This window comes from Physeter macrocephalus, chromosome 9, assembly GCF_002837175.3.
Source record: "Physeter macrocephalus isolate SW-GA chromosome 9, ASM283717v5, whole genome shotgun sequence".
NCBI lineage: Eukaryota > Metazoa > Chordata > Mammalia > Artiodactyla > Physeteridae > Physeter > Physeter macrocephalus.
Genome location: NC_041222.1, coordinates 106,230,109 through 106,253,368, shown reverse-complemented (window position 1 = coordinate 106,253,368; position 23,260 = coordinate 106,230,109). Strand labels below are relative to the sequence as shown.

The following is a 23,260-nucleotide window of genomic DNA, read 5'->3' as shown; positions in this document are numbered from 1 at the left end:
CATCAGAAAATATACAAACAACAAATGCTGGAGAGGGTGTGGAGAAAAGGGAACCCTCTTGCACTGTTGGTGGGAATATAAACTGATACAGCCACTATGAAGAACAGTATGGAGGTTCCTTAAAAAACTAAAAATAGAATTACCTTATGATCCAGCAATCCCACTACTGGGCATATGCCCAGAGAAAACCATAATTCAAAAAGACACATGCACCTCAATGTTCATTGCAGCACTATTTACAACAGCCAGGCCATGGAAGCAACCTAAATGCCCATCAACAGACGAATGGATAAAGAAGATGTGGTACATAAATACAACGGAATATTACTTAGCCATAAAAAGGAACAAAATTGGGTCATTTGTTGAGACATGGGTGGATCTAGAGACTGTCCTACAGAGTGAAGTCAGAAAGAGAAAAACAAATATCGTATATTAACACATGTATGTGGAACCTAGAAAAATAGTACAGATGAACCGGTTTGCAGGGCAGAAGCTGAGACACAGATGTAGAGAACAAACGTATGGACACCAAGGGGGGGAAAGCCATGGGGGATGGGGATGGTGGTGTGATTAGCTGGGTGACTGGGATTGACATGTATACACTGATGTGTATAAAACTGCTGACTAATAAGAACCTACTGTATAAAAAAGTAAATAAAATAAAATTCAAAAACAAAGAAAACAAAAAATATAACCTAAAATTAATTTTTAAATTAATTTTTTTTAAATTAAAAAATAGAATAGTGGTGTCTACAGATGAGGGAAAGAGGGGAGTGGGGAGAACAACCCCCACTCCCCTCTTTTTTTAAAAAACAACCCTCTTGGTTCAGTTCGGTAGATATTTACTGAAGACTACACAAATTTTAAGTTCCTTTCCATATTCACATAAGGCGCTGTAAGTAGAAAAATTAAATATAGTTCTCTGAGTTTGTTCATACAGTGGTAGAAATACACTTTTAGACAAATACCTAATAAAATGCACAAGTCTTACAACAGCAATGTGCACTGAGAAAGCAATTAACTCCAGCAGGGAGGGGTCAGGAAAAGTATAAAAAGAAAATGAAAATTCAGCTCAGTTGAGTCTTATTGTTATACAGTCTACCTGGAGCGCCTGGGACACATGCTAGAAACCACCAATGCCTCGTTTTACAGATTAATGTTTTTCATTACCATATTTCCCATACCTGTACTCCTTTATAACTTGACAAAAATGTATTCAGCACCAACAATGTACCTGATATGGGCTGGAATTGGCCAAAAAAGTTAATAAAAGAGCTCACAGACCAGGAGTCAGCAAATTTATTCTGTAAAGGGCCAGAGGGTAAATATTTTAGGTTTTGCAGACCCTATGGTCTCTGTCCCAAGTCAAATTTGCCACTGTAGTATAAATGCAGCCAGAGATTATATGCAAACAAATAAGCATGAACTGTTTAAATAAAACTTTATTTACAAAGAAAAACGTGGGCCGAGTTTGCTGACCCACATCAGACACCAGGAGGGAGATGAGTAAGTAGAGCAGAGGTGATGCTCTGAGTGTTGACAGCACAGAGGACAACAGCCAACTCAGCCTGGAGGCGATAAAGCAAAACGTGACAGAAGGCGAGGTTCCAGAGAGAAGTTCTGAGGAGGAGGAGGAGGGCACAGCACAAGTCTGTGCTCCCTCTGTCCGTCTAGTTCAGCCTGTCTTACATCAGTGCTGGAGGGGAGGGAAGGCCATTAAATTACAGGCCTGCTTCTAACTGCTGCTCCTCTTCACTTCCTTGTACACATAAGCTCACATTAATATTTACAAAATAATGTTGGGATGATGGCATTCCCTTGCTCAAAAGAGAATGTCCCGGGCTTCCCTGGTGGCGCAGTGTTAAGAATCTGCCTGCCAATGCAGGGAACACACATTCGAGCTGTGGTCCGGGAAGATCCCACATGCCACGGAGCAACTAAGCTTGTGCGCCACAACTACTGAGTCTGCGCTCTAGAGCCCTCGAGCCACAACTACTGAGTCCGTGTGCTACAACTACTGAAGCCCGCATGCCTAGAGACCGTGCTCCACAACAAGAGAAGCCACTGCAATGAGAAGCCCGCACACTGCAAGGAAGAGTAGCCCCCCCTCGCCGCAACCAGAGAGAGCCCGCACACAGCAATGAAGACCCAACGCAGCCAAAAATAAATAAATAAATAAATTAAAAACAAACAAACAAAAAACTCTGCTCCTTTACATATCTGTCTTACTTTTTTCAGTTGCTGATGTCACCAAATTACATCTTTGTTCAATTACATCATTGTTTGTATGTTTCAAAACGTAAAACTAATAATTTTTTTAAGTGCATTAGTCTCTTAAATCATGTAGAAAAACAAAATGGGGAGTTACAAACCAGTTACAATACCAGCTTTTAGACTAGTAATTGCTTTTTAAAAAATTTATTAGTCTCAAATCATGTAGAAAAAGGGGAGTCACAAACCACTGTTGTAACAATTCTAGCTTTTATAACTGCCCGTGTATTTACCTTTACTGAGCTCTCCATTTCTCCACATGGCTTCAAGCCACTGTCTAGTGTCCCTTCCTTTCAATCTGCAAGACTCCATTTAGCACTTCTTTCAGTGCAACTCTAGTAGTAACAAATAGCTTCAGCTTTTGTTTATCTGGAAATGTCTCTCATTTCTGAAGGACAATTTTGCCAGATACAGGATTCCTGGTTGATAGCTTTTCTTCTTTTAGCACTTTGAATATATCAGCCCAGTGTTTTCTGGCCTCTAAAGTTTCCACTGAGAAATCTGCTGGAAATCTTACTGACGATTCCTTGTATGTGATGAGCCACTTCCCTCTTGCTGATTTCAAGATTCTCTGGCTTTCAACAGTTAGGTTATAGTGTGTCTGGGTGTGGGTCTCCTTGACTTCATCCTACTTGGAGTTCATTGAGTTTCTTGGATGTTTATATGCATGTCTTTCATCAAATTTGGGAAGTTTTCAGCCACTAACGCTTCAAATACTCTGTCCGTCCCTCTCTCCCTTTTCTCCTTCCCACGATGCACATGTTGGTCTGTGTGACAATGTCCCACAGGTCCCTTAAGCTCTGTTCATTTTTCTTCAATCTTTTATCTTTCTGTTACTCAGACTCAGTAATTTCCATTGTCCTAGCTTCAAGCTCACTGAGTCTTCTTCTTCAGGAAAGATTCAAATCTGCCTTTGAATCTCTCTAATGAATTTTTCATTTTAGTTATTTTATTTTCCAGCTCCGGACTTTCTTTTTTGGTTTCTTTTTAGATTTTCTATCTCCTTATTGATATTTCTGTTTTGTTCGTATAGTTTTTTTTTACTTTCTCCATGTCTTCTTTTAGCTTTGAGCCTCTTTAAGACAGTTGTGTTTTTGTTTTTTGGGGGTTTTTTTGCTGTACGCGGGCCTCTCACTGTTGCGGCCTCTCCCGTTGTGGAGCACAGGCTCCGGACACGCAGGCCCAGCGGCCATGGCTCACGGGCCCAGCTGCTCCGTGGCATGTGGGATCCTCCCGGACCGGGGCACAAACCCGTATCCCCTGCATCGGCAGGCGGACTCTCAACCACTGCGCCACCAGGGAAGCCCAGGACAGTTGTTTTTAACTCTTTGTCTAGTACATCTGCCATCAGATCTTTTTCAGGGACAGTTCCTGTTAGTTTATTTATTTTTTTCCTATGAATGAATTATACCTTCCTGTTTCTTCTTCTAGTCATTTGAATCTAAAAATGCGGTACCTCTGGAAATCAGATTCTTCTCCTTCCCCAACGTTTGCTGTTTTTTTTGTTTCTGTTTTTGTTGATTGTTGTACGTTGTCTCTGAGCCAAGATCAGCCTGAGGCACAAACTTAAAATTCTCTCAGGTCTTTTCTGAGTCTGCATGTTTCTCTGGTTATGCATGGTGACTTTTTAATTTCCCTCAGATCCGTGGTTGCTTTGAATGCCTTAAGTTTTTAACGTCTGGCTCCCCAAAGGTGAAAAGAGAGAAATGTAGCGGGGGGGTGGAAAAGAGCTGCTGGCCCTTTAAATCCTCTGGAAGTCACTTCAGCCAGAAGGGGAGAGGCTTGCAACAAAGTGGGGAGGAACAATAAAAATGGCTGCCCACCACTTTCCCCCCAGATCTGAAGTAGCCATCAACAATCAGAGCACAGATCCCTGACACGTGGAGGACAGGGACCTGTTTGCCCACCCTGGTTCCCACAAGATGCATGCAAGCTGCTTCTGGGATGCATGCACAGCTGAACGTCTCAGTGCTGGGAGGTGGGGGATGAGTAGCCCCTGCTACCTAACTAAGAGGTGAAATTGACTGAAATTAACCACAATTTACTATCCAAGCCTTCTCCTGGAAGTTGCAAAGCTTCAAGAGATTCCAGAGACCCAAAATAGTTACATCAGATAGATTTTGCCACCGTATTGTTGTACAGGTGGGGAGACAGATTCCTAGTGTTTCCTACTCTACTATCTTCCCAGAATCTTCTCCATCTGTATTTATTTTAAAATACTTTATCTGATTAAATAGGTAACCAAATATTACTTTTCAGGTACCCAAAACCGTCTCTTAATCAAGTGACCAAATTTCTGACAACTCTGTAATCTTTCCTTCCCAAGATTAGATCCTAAATTTAGCAAAAATAAAATAAAAATTCTAGGCTACCTCTCACCTTATGTATTAGTTAGCTCAACATTTTTATAAGAGCTGCATGGGAAGACTTAACCAAATCAACAAAGATGCTCAGCATTTTCTAGGTTAAGTTTGTATACATAAAATATTATTAATATAAATATTTCAGAAAATGCATGCTTTATGGGAGGTCCCAGAGATTTGTCAATGACTTTGCTGTCCGTTTTTACACTTACGAAAAATATTCATCAAGCCCGTAACAAATACCCCTATGGAGAACTGTATTCTATTATTGGTTACTATAAGAAATTAACTACAGCCTTTCAGTCTCATTATCAAACAGGCCTTTGCTTCTTGATGACCAGAAGGCTCCTGGAAAGGACTGTACTAGGAACACTGAACTACTGACACCTCAGAAAACACACTCTTGAGTACAGGCTTCTAAGCTGACACTGCTGACGTTGAACAATGGACTGAATCAATATTCCTAAGGCTTTTTCAGTCCAGAAGCTGATATACATCATAAAAGCACTCACGCAAAACCCAGCATGGTAAGAATTACTAGGACTGAATGAACTGAATTAAATGAAATTTAATTGTGTTTATTTGTTTGGAATACAACTGGTATTATACATATATTTTTAATGTTCCATCCTTCTAAACTTAATGAACATATGAAGTCCTCTTCTTTCTCTTAAGCTATCTCTACACTCAGTTTAGTAAATTATGCTTTTCTAGACTGAAATATAACATCTTAAAATGATTATCTGCTTCTCACTGACCCATTCAGAATTTAGAAATAGTTTTACTGAGTTTTACTTTTCAGGAATATTGTAATTTTCATTGGTTCAATAAGAATGTACACTCCTTTTTACCAGAATATAACTACACAAATCAATTGTGCAACCAAAGCCATAACTAGACTGTCTTATGTGAGGATGATTTTCATTCAATCAGTTATGACAAGCCTGCTGCCAACAAATACACACAGAGCCAATTCCTACATTGTGCCACCAGGGAACTGGCCTAGTGCCTGACTTACAAGGTCTCAGCATCATAGGTGGCAAGGTCATTTAGTAGTAGCCAAAAACCTTGGCAAATCTGAAAAGCCTCAAGAAGAAAGAAAATCACCCAAATTTATACGTACTCCAGGTGAAATTTGGTGGAAAATGTACTGGGCTTGGTTTCCTGGCCTTGGGATAGAAGAACAAATAATATTTTAAAAAATCCAATCTAAGATTCCTTATGAAAACTTCTGGACAGAAATCAATTCTGTGGCCTTAGTAGCTGCATAGTTGCTCAATTCTATAAGGCTCTGGATTTTCAGAGCAAACTCAAGGAAGTCTATATGCCTAATTAACACTCTGACTGCACCTAAATATTAGGGCCAACCCTACGAGACCAGACTTTCTTTTAAAAGAACATACATTTGGAAATTATCAGGAGAGGGGACTATCAGAAAATTTATCCAACACTTAGAAATAAGCCAAAAATAGTCAGTGGCACATCTTTTTAATATCTACGTGGGGAAAGGCCATCCAAGGATTTTTCAGCAGAATGTACTTACTTCATATCATTGTTTACTACTGATTAAAAGTCACAGACTTAGTCAACTTGCTTCCTAACCTGACGAGGTTTTTTCTAGTAAAGACGCAAACAAGGAAGTATCACTGAAGAGAATGGCTTGAGCAGCTGGAGAATTTCCTCGTCTCACACGTCTCTGCTCCCACTTCCATTCCAGAGATGGAACAAAACCATCTCAGACTGATTTCAACCTACAGCCTACAGCAAAAATGGCCTCTGACCTCTGTTTTCCTGCTTCAAAGCCCAGAGAGTAGCAGGTTGTTTTTGTGTAAATAATTACCATTTTAAATAGGCTAACAAAACTTGTCATTTTGGAGGGTAGGAAAAAATGCTATTAACTTAAAAGAAAGACTTGCTAAATTTTTATTGTTTATATGGAATAATCTCAGAGATGGATGAAAAAACTAGAGTAAATCTCCATAATTTCTAGGATTACAAGAAAGATATATGTACACACACACACATATATATCGTTATGTACTAAGAATATTTATCCAACAGAAAAACCAAATCCATAGGGCTTCCCTGGTGGCGCAGTGGTTAAGAATCCACCTGCCAATGCAGGGGACACAGGTTCGAGCTCTGGTCCGGGAAGATCCCACATGCTGTGGAGCAACTAAGCCCGTGTGCCGCAACTACTGAGCCTGTGCTCTAGAGCCCGCAAGCCACAACTACTGATCCCACGTGCCACAACTACTGAAGCCCACACACCTAGAGCCTGTGCTCCGCAACAAGAGAAGCCACAGCAATGAGAAAACTGTGCACCACAACAAAGAGTAGCCCCCACTCGCTGCAACTAGAGAAAGCCCACGTGCAGCAATGAAGACCAAAAATAGATAAATTAATAAATTAATTAAAAAAACAAAACTAAACTAAATCCATAGATTATCGATGTACTTTACAGTATAATGTTATGGAATTTAACAGCAAGCATTTTAAAGTCCAAAAGAGACAAAAGAATAAAAATAAACACAAGCAATGGAATATATCAGATAAAACTGTAATAAAAAAATAGCAGGGGGCTTCCCTGGTGGCGCAGTGGTTGAGAGTCCACCTGCCGATGCAGGGGACACGGGTTCGTGCCCTGGTCTGGGAAGATCCCACATGCCGCGGAGCGGCTGGGCCCGTGAGCCATGGCCGTTGAGCCTGCACGTCTGGACCCTGTGCTCTGCAACGGGAGAGGCCACAACAGTGAGAGGCCCACATGCCACCAAAAAACAAACAAACAAACAAAAAAACACTTTGTACACAAACAAACATTACTACCTGACCTTCACCACAACAGTACCTTGGTCTACCTGGTAGGAATACCCCTATTACCGAATGAGGATGTAAAGTCACAAAGCAGTTAAGTAACTTGTAAACATAATTACCAAGCTGATAAATAGGACAAGCACTCAAACCCAAGTCTTCTCACTCTAAGTTTTGTGCTCTGCCTAGCAGGCTTAACTGTGGAACATGAGGTAAGGAAAGCTTGAGGAATATGACACTACCCTACTTGATAGTACTTTTTTTTTTTTTAAGTTTTAATTAATTAATTTATTTATTTTTGGCTGTGTTGGGTCTTCATTTCTGTGCGAGGGCTTTCTCTAGTGGCGAGCGGCGGCCACTCTTCATCGTGGTGCGCAGGCCTCTCACTATCGCGGCCTCTCTTGTTGCGGAGCACAGGCTCCAGACGCGCAGGCTCAGTAGTTGTGGCTCATGGGCCCAGTTGCTCCGCGGCATGTGGGATCTTCCGAGACCAGGGCTCAAACCTGTGTCCCCTGCACTGGCAGGCGGGTTCTCAATCACTGCGCCACCAGGGAAGCCCTCAATAGTACTTTTAACTCAAGCTCTCATCCTACCATATCTCCAAGTTGCTGCCAAGACCCTCAAAGTTCCCATCTGTATGACGTTACCAATCAGCTGATGAATTGTGCCAAGGCGGTGCTACCACAGACGCAGCCTTCCTCAGTACCCTGACATGAGCAGACTGGGGCCTCCGCTCTACAGTAAATTACAACCTGCTCGGGGAAACAACTCTAATGTGACCTTATTCAGAGTACATTAACAAGGGTGCACGATGCACTAAAGGTGAGTGTAGACTGGGAAGAATCCCATGGACTATTAGGTCGGAGCAAGAAACAACAGATGTACAGACAGCAAAGCGGATGGATCAGAAACAGTCCTTAGGGGAAAAGTAAAACTGAATGAGATATAATACAACAGGTACACATTTAAAAATACATGTATACGAAACAATGATGGCTATTTTGCAAACATAGACAGAGATATTGATTAAAGACACTGGAAGGGCTGCCTAAGGATAGAGGGGAGTGGAACGGAAATGAGTAGGAAGTGAAAAGAAACAAAGCAAGGGCTTTGCTGGAATGAAATATAATGCACCTCTTAAAACTAATGCAACTGATCTCGGGACTTCCCTGGCGGTCCAGTGGTTAGGACTCTGAGCTTCCATTGCAGGGGGCACGGGTTTGATCCCTGGCTGGGGAACTAAAATCCCGCATACGGCGTGGCCGAAAAAACAAAACAAAACAAAACCTTATACAGCTGATCTATATGGACCGACATGTCAAAGTAATCAAGATAATTTTTAAGCAACAAAAGCAAGACAGAGCATGGTATGTATACTATCCCATTTCTGAATACGCATGTCTTGGTGTATACACGTGTATGTTCAATATGAAAAAGAAAGCACACCAAACCAAAAGCAGTGGTAATCTCAGGGACAGAATGGCGGGGGAAGACGGCTTTCCGTCTCCAAACCTCTGAATAATTTAAGTTTGTAAAAAGAACATTTTATAAACTCTGCTGTTAGACAGGGGTAGGTTTAAACACCAACTGTGATTTGGGGCAAGCTACTTAACCTTAGATTTCTTACCTATTAAATAGAGAAAACTACAGTACGCTAACTCACAGGGGGATTTAAGAATTAAAAGAGACAACAAATGCAACACTCCTAGCACAGAGCTCCCTCCATTCTCCTACATAATAGCCTGCAATTAAAATTAAGGATGGGTGATAATGAGAAATGCAATAGGAATTCAGAGGAAGAAAAGATCATGGAAAATCAGAGTACCTATGGAAAATCTAAAGAAGAGGCTGGGACTTGAGCTGAGTTTTTTAAAAAATGGTAAAATATTAGTAACAGAGAGTCAGGGGTGCTGGGGAGAAGGTACTACCAAAATAAAATAAATAATCATAATAAATACACAGGAAGAAGAATGAGAGGTATAAACCCGTGTCCCAGTGCCAACCACAAAATGAATGCGCGATAAATATCTGGTACATCGATGAAAAAGGGTGCATACTAGGGAACAGGAAACAAGACTGCGTACGTAGAATAGCTCATATTTTAGAGATCCTTGAAATCAAAACGAAGACTGGATTTCACGCAGTTGCAGGGCAAAGCTTCTAGAGCTGGAGTTACCGGCAAAGCCACATTCTAAGATAAGGCGGCAGTAAGCCAATTGACAGCATACAGAGTAATCAGTCAGCTACCCGCATAAAAATACAGTTACACACACACACACACACACACACGACACAACGTATACGACACACACAGCAGCATCGCCACAGATGGAAACGAGACGGGACCTGAACTCAGGAGGGAGGTCACGAGAGCTGGAGTAGGCGTCCAGTTAATACTCGTAGTACAAACAAGCGCTGAATGAATTCTCAACAACACTTATGGAGTAAGAGCCAGTCTCCCACGTGCTAACTCACCTGGTCCTCTTGAAACAAAATGCCTTTCTGGGCATTTATTCGTTTAAACAGATCCCCTCCTTCACAGTAATCCATCACTATGTAGAGAGAGCCATTTTCTACAAAATAGAAACGTTACAGTCCATTTTTTAAAATGTACATCAAAAGCATAGCTACATTAAAGGTACCTAAAGGTTTACTAAAAAGCAGCAATTAATTAAATACATTCCACTAAACTAAAAACAGAACCACAGCCAGAAGAATTGAAGTGCAAAGTCAAGGTTTACTGGTCGTACAGACTGTGCGGTAACTTGGGTTAACAGGCAACTCCATCATTAATGACTTTTCTGCCAAGAATACACCATCCCATTATCCACACTGACATAAACATCTCTGCAATATGGACAAAATGAAGACAGATATAGTTGATTTCATTTAATAGATATACTTCCTTAAACGTCAACTATAAAAATCACATTTTTCCACTCGTTTGTCAGAGGTAGGTAACCTTGGTTTTTAGCTGACCATTACTTTCCAGCTTTATTTCATCCACTTAATTACCTGTTAAACAAACACAATAACAGATGCTGCGATGAACTGTCAGGACTCAACAGTGAGACAGTCTCTACTCTCCTGGAGCTCTCTTTGTAGTGATATATAATCTGTGAACGAACATGAAGATGGGGCACTTCCCTAATCACCTGTATGCCTCAGTCCACAGGATAAAACACTTCCATGACCCTTCCGGTGGTAGACAAGAGGAGAAGAACACTTCTAATCCTTCTCTCCGCCCTCACTCTTCCATAGGACTAAGACCACACCACTTCTTCCCGGGTAAGGAAGAGCGGCCGACATCACCTATGACAGCTCAAGGAACAGCCTTCCCAGAGTTCACTTCTCGTGCTGATGGCCGTGCTCCCGGCACCTCGGGTGGTGGTCTTGTTACTCGCAGTGCTCACATACACCTCGGATACACTGCTTCCAATGTGCCCGGGGTGGGAACCTACATGAATGAGCTGATTAAGAATCTGTATAACTCTTTACAATTGATACGAAAAGACCAGCCAAATATACATGTGAGAAATCACTGTGCGAAAAAAAAAACCAGAAAACCGTACAATCTACTACTTATGAAAAATATGTATAGAATGTCACCATTTACATAGCATGAGAAACAAAAAGCAAAATAAAAAAGTACCGTGTGCTATGATTTTATGTATGCTTATTAACGCTCAGAACATTTCTGGAGGGAAACTCAAGATAGTGGTAAAACAGTGGGTACCTCCAGGAAGGAAAAACAGGTGACTCAAAAATAGAAACAGAAGGCAAATTCTTTACTGTTATGTACCTTTGAATTCTGTACCATCTGCATGTAGCAAAAATTTAATAAAACCATTACAAGATTTTTTAAGAAAGGTGTGTGTGTCTGTTTGTGAGAGACACAGACAGACAGACACAGATACAGGGAGACAGAGAAGGTTAAACAGCACCTGAGAAAGGAAATGGAGAAGCAATCCTGAAGAAAAATATCTGAGCTCTGTTATATTTTTTGCTGTTTAAACATTTATCATTTATTTTGGGATAAGTACTAGTTAAAATGTAAGGTTAAAAGAAAAGTCTTTTCTGCATGAGGGAAATACTAATCTGTTTGGTATTCCTTCGATCATTCAAGCATCTGAGTGCCAACTATGTTCCAGGCACTTTGCACAAGATGCCAGGGATACAGAAATATAAGACACCACCCCTATCACCAATGGGCTCATACAGTACTGAAGAAACACCCTCTAAAAAAACCCAACATAATGACCACCTAGAAACTGATTGAAATTGAGGCAAAAAGACTGTAAGGCAAGTAACAAAGCCTCAAGGCATGTTAGAAAACGACAGAGAGTTTAAGAGAGGACACGAACCACAACCTCTCAGCGAAGCATGCACTGCTGGCAGGCTAACCCTGTAATTCTAACACTTTTCTCCCTTCATCGCCTCTCGCTTGAGAAGCTGAAAAAAAACGCCAGATTCCCGAATTCCCAGTCTCCCCTACAGTTAGAGGTGGTCACTGACCCCATATCGGTCACTAAGATCCAAGAGGAAATCTGCAGTGGCTTCTGAGAAAGCACTGGCTCGTCTGGTCCCAGGAACAGACAAGAGCAAGCTGCTGGTGCTGCCCCTGCCCCTTCTTTTGGCATCTTTTGCGCGCAGGCGCTGCCTGGAGTTGCAAAGCATCTTCTCAGGACAAGGAGACAGCATTAGGCTTAAAAACGTGCCTATTAAGGATGTCAGAGTAGAAATCAGAAAGGGCCTAAGCTGCCATATACACCCTATACACAGGATAGCTCATCTTTAAGACTTCCTGTTAGGTGAGATCATTAAATATCTTTCTCACTTAAGCCAATACTGGCCAGATTTTCTGTTACCTGCAGCAAAAAGCAATCCAAATTTAGCCTCAAAGAAAAGCTTTCTTCAAGTACATGGAGAAGTTAGATTTTGGCGACACCAATGGGGAACAAGGTGAATGCCAACACAAGCTCCACAGTGAGACTGAAAAGCTTCCATTAAAGATGTAAAACTACTTTTGCAACAGTAAGAAGTAAAACAAACTAATGAGGTTAAAAAAACACAGATTGTAGGAAAAAACAAACAAAAGAATGAAAGCAATTAGAAGGGGCTAGCTAGAGACAACTAAAAACAGAGAGCAATATATGAATAACAGTAGAGAAAACAAAACTGTATAACACAGATATCCCAATATACAGTGACAAAACACTTTGTCAATAAGATCAAATTTTTAAAAATTTAAAAATGTTAGGAATATAGACAAAAAGTGTCTAATTATAATATTTAATATAATCTAATTATACATTTATATACCTGGAAATACTGTTTTCTCCCCACTCCCCAGTTTTACAAAACAATTTTATCCAAATTTTTCACATCTGTCATCAATATAAATGGCTTTTATTGATTGACCTATGTTTCCCAGATACACATGATCTTCATTTCCTTTTAAGTTAACTGAAAGAGAGCACTTTTAAAATCTGTTTATGTTGTCAGTGGAATTTTTTCTATGTCCTAATTCCCATACACTTAATATTGGGACTTTAAAAAAATCATCTTAGAGAGTTCATATCCATGATTGTCACAACATAACCATACTGCCTTTTAAGTGACTTTAGAAGACTTACAACAATATCTAATATCTGCAATTATGACATCAGTATTAAATTTCTTTGATGCCTCTTTCTAAAACTGATTCTGCCTGAGGACCTCTATAAGCACTCAAAACTAACTCAGTGAAGTTTTCTTCCCCAAAACCACTTTGTTATTTAATGTATTTTAAAATTTGAAAGCACATCCTGTAATACAAGAGACTTTATAAGAAAGAATTCATCTGTAAGCTAAAACAACTTTATGACAAATTTTAGAATATTTTTCCTTATTTTAAGGCATATATGGATTTTTTTTAATAGTGAAATGAAAACTTTCCTGAAACAAAGAAAAACCAGAATCTGCAGGCAGAAAGGGTACAAAATGTTCCAAGAGAGACAGAATCAGAATTATCAATACTAAGCCATATTCTGGTGAATTTCAATTCTAAAGAAAGAATCCTTCGAGCATCGAGGAAAGATATAGTAAATTACTTCAAGAGGAGAAGCTTTATGCTGACCTCAAACTTTTCTACAGAAACATTCAATGCCAGAAGACATAATGTGTTTGTAAGGGAAAAGGGGTCATCAAAGATACTTATTCACGTATAAAAGCATCAGTTAGACACTCTCAGAAATGCAAACAGTAACTGGATTGAGGGAATACAGCATCCATAAGCTCGTCATGAAAAAAAATTGATGAAATCCAGAAAAGTTGGAGATAAATTCAAGTATCTCTGGAAAGGGGTATCTAAGTTATAAAAGAACTAACAATAAGAATTGAATCTGTCTAAATATAGAACCAAGGCCAAACAACTCTAAGAATTATAATTTCAGAACAAAAGATAATTATTAAATATTTTTACCCTGTCAAGATGAACAAAAACCAGTGGGGAGGAACTGTAAAGACACTAATTTCCTCACCTTTCATGGAAGACATTCAAAATAACATCAAAATTTTCACCTTTTTAACCAACTTGCTTATTTTTAAAAATTGAGAGATTTAAAATGTTCACATATGTAAGTTATTTTTAATCATTTTAGAGAAAAATTAAATATTTGTGTTTCAGAGCTCCCAAAAGCTCTATGAGAAACTAAGAGGTCCAAAGAGCTACAGGATTAAAATGAGAAGATGGCTCAGGTGAGGCAGAAACAGGGACCAAATTCTATACCAAATGTATAGAATCACCAGACGAAACTACATCTTATAAATTTGAGAATGAACTTATAGGCCAGGGTTGGAGAGCTTGTGAGAAAAAGGAACTCTCATGCCCTTTAGTCTAAGAACTCCACTCCTAAAAGACTGCCACAGTACAGACACCTGTACAAGGACATCCAGTGCAACACTACCTGTAACAGTGAAACACTAAATACAACCTAAGTATACATAACAGAAAAGAGACTAAACAAATTGTGATACAGCCATAAAGTGCATCCGATGGAAAACACTGCAGATGTTACCAGAAAGTTGTAAAGAATGGGGTGCATCAATACACAGTGACATGGAAAGATACCCATGAGAGACAAAGTGAAAAGAACTAGATGCAGACATACATAGATACGATCCCACTTGTTTTTAAACGTCAAAGGCTACACACATATGCTTGTTGCACACAGTCACAGAAAATACAGTAAGGAATCAATGTGGAATTATTCACGTTGCTAACCCCTAGGGAACGAGAACGAGTGGGAGGAACAGAGAGCCTGGGGTTCATGCATGTCTGCACTCCTGAGTACGTTTACCATGAGCATTTACTCCTTTAAAACTAAACGCCAGTAATAATATAACCTTATTTAAAGAACGTGCTATCTCTTTTGAACCATTCAGATGTTTCTAGGTGAAGCATTCAACATAAATACAAAACATCTGATAGAATATGTGTTGACATACACTCAAACCTTTTACCTTGAAATAGTAAAATCTTGGTGATGAAAGAAGAAAGAAACTAAAAGACAGATGCTAAGGGAAAGATAAATAAAGGAAATTCAAGGTCCCGAGAAAGAAGAGATGGTTAACATTGTACTCTTTCACATGAGCTATAAAGCCTCATTTCACTGCCATCATAAAATAAATAAACTGAGTACCTTATGGCATAAAGTGTTAATGATCCATATACTTTTTAAAAGTATGTTCTACTTTACTAGATACCAAGTTTATTTGGGAACAAGGATACTTTAATTCAGCTGCTGAAACTGGTATGTAATGCGACCCTGAAATGGTCATTTACACTATCTTTTACTTTCAATCTAGATTATCTTTCTATTTTGCAACTGACAGAGATTTATGATAATGAGAATGACTTCAATAAACCTCCTTTTCCTGCCTTTAGAGAAGCTTTGCCTTATCTTAGTTCCTGCATTACCAAATATGATGGTAGGTATTTCCAAAACAGCAATACTTTATAATATTTTAAGAACCTGAGAACACTCTCAAACAGGATACTTTCTAAAATCAGAACATTTTCTCAGTGGCAGTAGTGGTAGCACTTAAAAGAAGTTCAGTTTAAAAAGGTGTAAATGACTGTTCCTCCTATGTCTAAAATTCATGTGTATTGAAGCAGAAATGATATACTTTTCTCCCTGAGAATAATTCACAAAAAGATCCTTAAAAGGGAAGTATACAACAGTTGTCATAAGGCTTAGGAGTTCTTCTGAGCGCTCTTGCAAAATTTATCTGACCTTCAAATGATTCTCTATACTGGACAATATTTGGATGCTTCATGTTTGCCAGCACTGCAACTTCTCTCCTTGATTCTTCCCTTTCTTTACTGGACATCTTAAATAGAAGCAAAAAAGAAAATAGTAAATTAAGTAAATAAACAACATAATAGTCCATCAAAAAGAGAGTGGTTAAAAATAATGCTACCGGGACTTCCCTGGTGGCGCAGTGGATAAGGCTCCGCGCTCCCAGTGCAGGGGGCCTGGGTTCAAACCCTGGTCAGGGAGCTAGATGCCACACGCATGCTGCAACTAAGGAGCCCACAAGCCGCAACTAAGGAGCCCGCAAGCCACAAGGAGCCAGTAAGCCACAACTAAGGAGCCCGCAAGCTGCAACTAAGGAGCCCGCCTGCTGCAATTAAGACCCGGCACAACCAAATAAATAAATAAATATTTAAATAATAATGATAATACTGCTACGAATGAAGCACAGCCCAAATACTAAAATATAGCTAGAAGTTAAAAAGAATAAGTTGAAGGCACAAATATAACAAAAACACTTTAAGATGTTCAAACCAGATTAAGTCACAGAACAGTAGGTGAGGTATCTTTTTTAAACACATAAACATGAGCACACATCACAGAAAAAAATCTGAAAGGATTTACAGACTCTTCTGAAATTAGTGGGTCTCTCTGCGATTACAGCAGCCTTTCACTTTAGGTCATGCACTGCCATATTTTTTTTTATTCTCTCTTGTAACCAGACTTCTACTTGGATGACCAAACAAAAAATATACTTACGCTTGAGATGTTAATTTCTTTGATAACATACTGTCTGCCATCTTCTATAGATTTAACAAGAATGGCTTTTCCGAATGAACCTTCTCCAATCTTCTGTACTCTAACATACTTCTCCATGGTTCTTTTTCTAAGGCATCTTAACAGATAGGCTAGATATTTTTAAAAAAAGAGTGACAGTTAATAGAAATAAAGCATGTCATCTATAACAATTATAATATTTAATTCAAATTCTATTCCTCAGTGATTTGCTTACTTAAAAAAAGATATATAAAATCTTATTGAAGGTTAAATAAACTTTACCTCAATTTTAGTCATGCAACCTAGAGATAGCTAAAAAGAGAAAACCAGTGACATTTCAATCTTATAAGAATACTTTGGCAAGTCAAATACTGTACATACTTAATGGAGGAAGAAGCACACCTTTTCCTACATGAACTAATTAATTAGCAGCATCACTTTACTACCTACAATAAGAATACAAGCTTAGCAAGACTATTTCCCAGTTATTTAACTAATCCTCTCTTATTAGACATTTAAGCTGTTTACAGTGTTTGCTATTATAAAAAAACTTCAGATTAAATTTCTGTACATACATTTTTATGTACTCATTATAAAGATTTCCTTAGTACACACTGTGAGTTCAAAGAATATGCACCTTAAAGCTTTCAAACACACTGCTTGTCTTACAGAAACGCTTACTAGCTTGCATTCTGACCAGCAGTGAATAAAAGTGCCTGTTCCTACGTACTCTTTTAACAGTGGTTATTAGTTATTAAAATCTTCCAGGGGGCTTCCCTGGTGGCGCAGTGGTTGAGGGTCCGCCTGCCGATGCAGGGGACACGGATTCGTGCCCCGGTCCGGGAAGATCCCACATGCCGCAGAGCAGCTGGGCCCGTGAGCCATGGCCGCTGAGCCTGTGTATCCGGAGCCTGTGCTCCGCAACGGGAGAGGCCACAACAGTGAGAGGCCCGCGTATCGCAAAAAAAAAAAAAAATCTTTCAGAGGCAATAAAGGGTAGTAGTCAAAGAGCACTAAAACCTTAGAGTCAGAGAGCCTGGGTTTAAATCCTGGCTTTAGCACTTATTTGCTATTTGACCTTGGACAAGTTACTTATCTTTAAGTGGCACAGTTTGTTCATCAGTACAATGTGGCCAACAACAGGACCTGCTTATAGAGCTGCTGGAGGATTAGTCAATTTCATTAATGTCTGGAGAACAGTGCCCTACACACAGTGAGCATTGTGTCACAATCTGTTCTTATTGTTATTCATTATGCTGGATGGGGGGAAGCAGTGTCTCACTTTTTTTTTAAGTTCCTTTGCTTACCAATGAATCTGAAAAATTCTTCCACATTTCTGAACTGTTGCATTTCTTCTCTTTTGAACTATTCATTCAGGTTCTTTGTCCATTTTCTACTGGGATAGTCTTTATTGTTTTTTAATTGAAGTATAGTTGATTACAATACTGTGTAAATTTCAGGTACACAACAAAGTATTCCAGATACATGTATATTTTCAGATTCTCTTCCATTATAGGTGTTTACAAGATTAGGAATATAGTTCCCTGTGCTATACGGTAGGTCCTTGCTGTTTATCTATTTTGTATACAGTAGCTTGTATCTGCTAATCCCAAACTCTTAATTTGTCCCTGCCACCCGTTTCCCCTTTGGTAACCAAAATTTTGTTTTCTATGTCTGTGAGTTTATTTCTGTTTTGTCAGTAAGTTCATTTGTATCATTTTTTAGATTCCACACAAGTGATACCTTATATTTGTCTCTGTCTTACTTCACTTAGTATGATAATCTCTATGTCCATCTGTGGTGCTGCAAATGGCATTATTTCATTCTTTTTAATGGCTGAGTAATATTCTATTGCATATATGTACCACATCTTCTTTATCCATTCCTCTGTCAATGGAAACTTAGGTTACTTCCATGTCTTAGCTATTATAAACAGTGCTGCTATAAACATTGCATCCTCTTTATAGTTTCTAGTTGCTTGTTACAGTGATCTGCATTTCTATCAATAATCTTTCTTAACTCCTTCAGCATTTTTATTACCTCCTTTTCTAAATCAGGGTCTGGTAGACTGGAGAGGTCTGTTTCATTGTTTGTTCCTGCAGGGGATTTCTCTGGTTCTTTTACTTGAGAGTAGTTCCTCTGCTTTTTCATTTTAGTTAAATTTCTCTGACTCTAAGAATTTAAGAGAAACAGTTATCTATCGTGGTCTCACAGGGCTGTTTCTATGTGGGAGTGTCCCTGTGCAGACTGTGTGAGTCCAATATTTTTGGTGCGAAGGCTGTTTTTAGTGTGGATGCTTGCCATTTCTTTCCTCGGGGTGTGCTGGCCCTTGTCCCCTTGATAAGGGGTGTGTCTGGTGTTGTGGTGACCAGAGCCTGCAGTGGATACTGCGTGGGGCCTCTTCTCTGCCCTGTAGTTGTCACAGCCCTGTCAGGGACAGGGCCTGCTCCTCAGTTTTCACAGTTGAAGACCCCAGATCCAGTTCCAAGCTGCAATACGAGGAATGAGGGACTGGAGCACTAGGAGACAGGAGCCAGTGTGTGTTCCTCCCCAGGAGCTATCCACCAGGACATGCAACCCTGAGATGCCAACCGTGTGCACACGCACAGAGTTCACTGTTAGTGAACAGTGAACTGTCAGTGACCTAGTGCTAGTGCTGCCCTCAGGGGCCACCTCAGGGCCGCTGTGGACGTCGCTCAGGCACGCGTGAGTTGTCCCAAAACCCACGCACCGCCACGAGAGCCCGCCACAGCCCCAGCCTGGGACCCGCTGTGGGAGGACCGGTGACTGGCTCTGATTTCAGCCCCACCTCTGTGTGCACGCCCACAAACTGCACAAAGTCGACAGCAGCCAGAGCCATGCCTGCTGTGAGCATGCTGATGACGGGCTGCTAAGGCGGCCCACACCCCTCCCTTTATGCACCGACAACAGGCTCTTACGGCAGGCCCACACTCCTGCTGTGCGCACCCCCAGTTGTGTCCTGTGCCACACTCCAGGCCCCCTGGGATGTCTCCATGCACCCAACCTGAGTCCCTCCCCAGCTCTGTCTGCTGAAGCCTGAGCTGCAGCACCCAGCTGCTGCACACACCAGCAGGTGCATCACAGGCTAGAAAGTGCAGCGGCACGGCCAAGACCGTCTGTGCTGCACTCTCTCTACCCTGCAGGACAGCAGGCCGGCTTCCACACTGTCCTCTCAAGCCTCTGAAGCTCCCTATCTGTCCCACCAAACCTCCCAGCAGGTAAAGGAGGTTCCCAGAGCGAGGGAACATTTCCTCTTTCACAGCTCCCCTCCAGGGGGCAGGTCCCATCCCAATTCCTCGTCTCCCTTTTCCCTTTGTCCTATTTAATTACTTGGGGATCTTTACTGCAGCTTTGGTTGTATGAGATTTTCTGCTAGCTTTCAGTAGGTATTCCATGAGAACAGTTTCACATATAGATGTATTTTTTTTTCATTTATTATTTATTTTTGGCTGTGTTGGGTCTTTGTTGCTGCGCGCAGGCTTTCTCTAGTTGCGGCGAGCGGGGGCTACTCTTCATTGCGGTGCACGGGCTCCTCATTGCGGTGGCTTCTCTTGTTGCGGAGCACGGGCTCTAGGCGAGTGGGCTCAGTACTTGTGGCTCACGGGCTCTAGAGCACAGGCTCAGTAGTTGTGGTGCACGGGCTTAGTTGCTCCGCGGCATGTGGGATCTTCCCGGACCAGGGCTCGAACCCGTGTCCCCTGCATTGGCAGGTAGATTCTTAACCTCTGCGCCACCAGGGAAGTCTCATAGATGTATTTCTGATGTACTTGTGGGAGGAGGTGAGTTCCATATCCCTCTACTCCACCATCTTCAAGTTCATCTTCTTTTCATTAGTTTGTAGAAGCTTCTTTAATGACGATGTTAACCCTTCTCCAGCATGAAATTTTTTTGCTTATATGCCATTTGTCTTCAATTTTATTGAAATACAAAAGTTTATTTTGATGTGAACAAATTTATTAATGTCTTCCTTATATTTCTGCCATCGGTATCACACTTAGAAACTTACTGTACCAAATACCGTAAGATACTTGATTAAGGTTGTTAACTTCAGCAAGAGTAACTTCAGGAGAGTGGTGGAGACAGAAGCGAGAGTACAATAAGTTAGGTAGTGAAAGCTTAAAAAAGTGAAGGGAAGGGGAGGAGGATAGATGGAGGGAGAGGAAGGGAGAGAAAAAGTGTCCAAAAAGCAACCTCTAGCACTGCCAATTGGCAAGATCACACATACTGTGAAGATACATGAATTCACTTTGTTAATCTAAAAATAATAAATATTTAATTTAGGGGGGGTGTGGCAAAGATGGCAGAGTAAGAAGACCCTGAGCTCACCTCCTCCCACAAACACACCAAAAGTACTATTTAAAGAGCAGCTACCTATAAGAACAACTGGAAGAACAGCAGAAAAGATTTTCTGCAACTGAAGATACAAAGAAGGAACCACAATGGGATGGGTAGGAGTGGTGGAGACCCGGTATAGACAAGACCCACAGTCATGGGCAGGTGACCCACAAATAGGAGGATAATCACAAATGCAGAGGTTCTCCCCGAGAAGCAAGGGGTTCAAGCCCCACATGAGGCTCCCCAGCCCAGGGCTCCTGCACCAGGTTGATGAGCCCCCAGAATACCTGGCTTTGAAGGCCAGCAGAGCTTGCATACAAGAGAGCCAGAGCGCTGTAGAAAAAAAAGACTCTACTTTTAGAGGGCATACACAAAATCTCACCCACTCTGAGATACAGCTCTGAGAGGCAATAATTTGAAAGAAGCTTATATCAAACCCACTTGCTAATCCTGGAGAGACCCCCGGAGAGGCAGGAGGGCCACTGGGACTCCCCTGGGGACACAGATGCTCGTAGCAGCCATTTTTGGAAGTCTGTTCTTCCACGAAGACATTGATGGTGCAAAAGCCATTTTGGAGTCCTCCCTCTAGCTTATTAGCAACAGGAGCTTACCCAACCACTAACCAGATGGCAACAGCCCTGGAGGCCACCCCCTGGGGACCTGTAGTCAGCTACGCTAGTACCCAGCCCCACGGACCAGTGGCAGCCACCACAGGAGGCAGGACCTGACAATCAACCAGGCCACGGGGCAGCCCCACCAAAAAAAAAAGGGCCCACATAAGGGACACTCCTAGAGCACATAGCTCTTGTGACCAAAGAGGAGTGTGCCACTGGGCCCCCCCCATAGGACAACTCCTACACAAAGCCACTTGTCCAAGATTGGGAAACACAACCGACCTACCTAATTCATAGAAATAAAGATAGGTAATTCAGTAAAATGAGGAGACAGAGGAATACATACCATAGGAAGAAACAAGACAAAACCCCAGAAGGACTAAGCAAAATGGAGATAAGCAATCTACCCAATAAAGAGTTCAGGTCATGATCATACAGATGCTCAATAAATTCAGGAGAAAAATGGATGAACACTATTAGAAGTGTGACAAGGAGTTAAAAAAACATAAGGAAAAAAACCAACAAATATGAAGAATACAATCACTGAAATAAAAAATAAGCTAAAAGGAATAAACAGTAGATTAGATGATACAGAGGAACAGATCAGCAAACTGGAAGACAGAGTAGTTGAAATCACCCAGCTGAAGAGAAAAAAGAAAAAATAATTTTTAAAAATGAAGATAGTTTAAGAAACCGCTAAGACAACATCCAATGTGTAACATTAGCATTATAAGGGGTCCCAGGAGGAGAAGACACAGAGAAAGGGGAAGAGAACTTATTTGAAGAAATAATAGCTGAACATTTCCCTAACCTAGGAAAGAAAACATATCCAGGTCCAAGAAGTACAGAGAGTCCCCAACAAGATAAACCCAAAGAGGTCCACAGCAAGAAACATTAAAATGAAAATGGCAAAAATTAAAGATTAAGACAGAACCTTAAAAGCAGCAAAAGAAGGCTTCCCTGGTGGAGCAGTGGTTAACAGTCTGCCCACCAATGCAGGGGACATGGGTTCGAGCCCTGGTCCGGGAGGAAATTTTTTTAAAAAAAGCAGCAAAAGGGCTTCCCTGGTGGCGCAGTGGTTGAGAATCCTCCTGCCGATGTAGGGGACACAGGTTCGTGCCCCGGTCCGGGAGGATCCCACGTGCCGCGGAGCGGCTGGGCCCGTGAGCCATGGCTGCTGAGCCTGGGCGTCCGGAGCCTGTGCTCCGCAACGGGAGAGGCCACAGCAGTGAGAGGCCCGCGTACCACAAAAAAAAAAAAAAAAAAAAAAAAAGCAGCAAAAGAAAAGCAACTAGTTATGGGACTTCCCTGATTGTCCAGTGGTTAAGACTTCGCCTTCCAATGCAAAGGGTGTGGGTTCGATCCCTGGTCAGGGAGTTAAGATCCCACATGCCTTGCGGCCAAATAAACCAAAACATAAAACAGAAGCAATGTTGTAACAAATTCAATAAAGACTTTAAAAAATGGTCCATATCAAAAAAATCTTAAAAAAAAAAAAAAGAAAGAAAGAAAGGCAACTAGTTATGTACAAGAGAACTTCCAAAAGATCATCATTTGATCTTTGCAGGCCAGAAGGGAGTAGCATAATACATTCAAAATGATGAAAGGAAAAAGCCTATAACCCAAAATACTCTACCTGGCAAGGCTATCATTCAGATCTGAAGGAGAGATAAAAAGTTTTATAGAAAAGCAAAAGTGAAAAGAGTTCAGCACCATTAAACTGGCTTTACAAGAAATGTACAAAGACTTCTCTAAGTGGAAAAAAAAAGAC

General features: G+C 40.9%; 1 protein-coding gene across 1 annotated transcript in view; it reads right to left on the bottom strand.

Annotated features, from left to right (window-relative positions):
* Positions 1–23,260, bottom strand: part of NEK1 (NIMA related kinase 1) — a 205,564-nt gene that overhangs the window by 171,581 nt on the left and 10,723 nt on the right. The window contains exons 2-4 of the mRNA XM_028494271.1: positions 16,502–16,650; positions 15,722–15,818; positions 9,921–10,018 (exon numbers count right to left, since the gene is read on the bottom strand). Coding sequence (XP_028350072.1) covers positions 9,921–10,018; positions 15,722–15,818; positions 16,502–16,618 — 312 coding nt within the window. The 5' untranslated portion in view covers positions 16,619–16,650. The remainder of the gene's footprint in view (positions 1–9,920; positions 10,019–15,721; positions 15,819–16,501; positions 16,651–23,260) is intronic.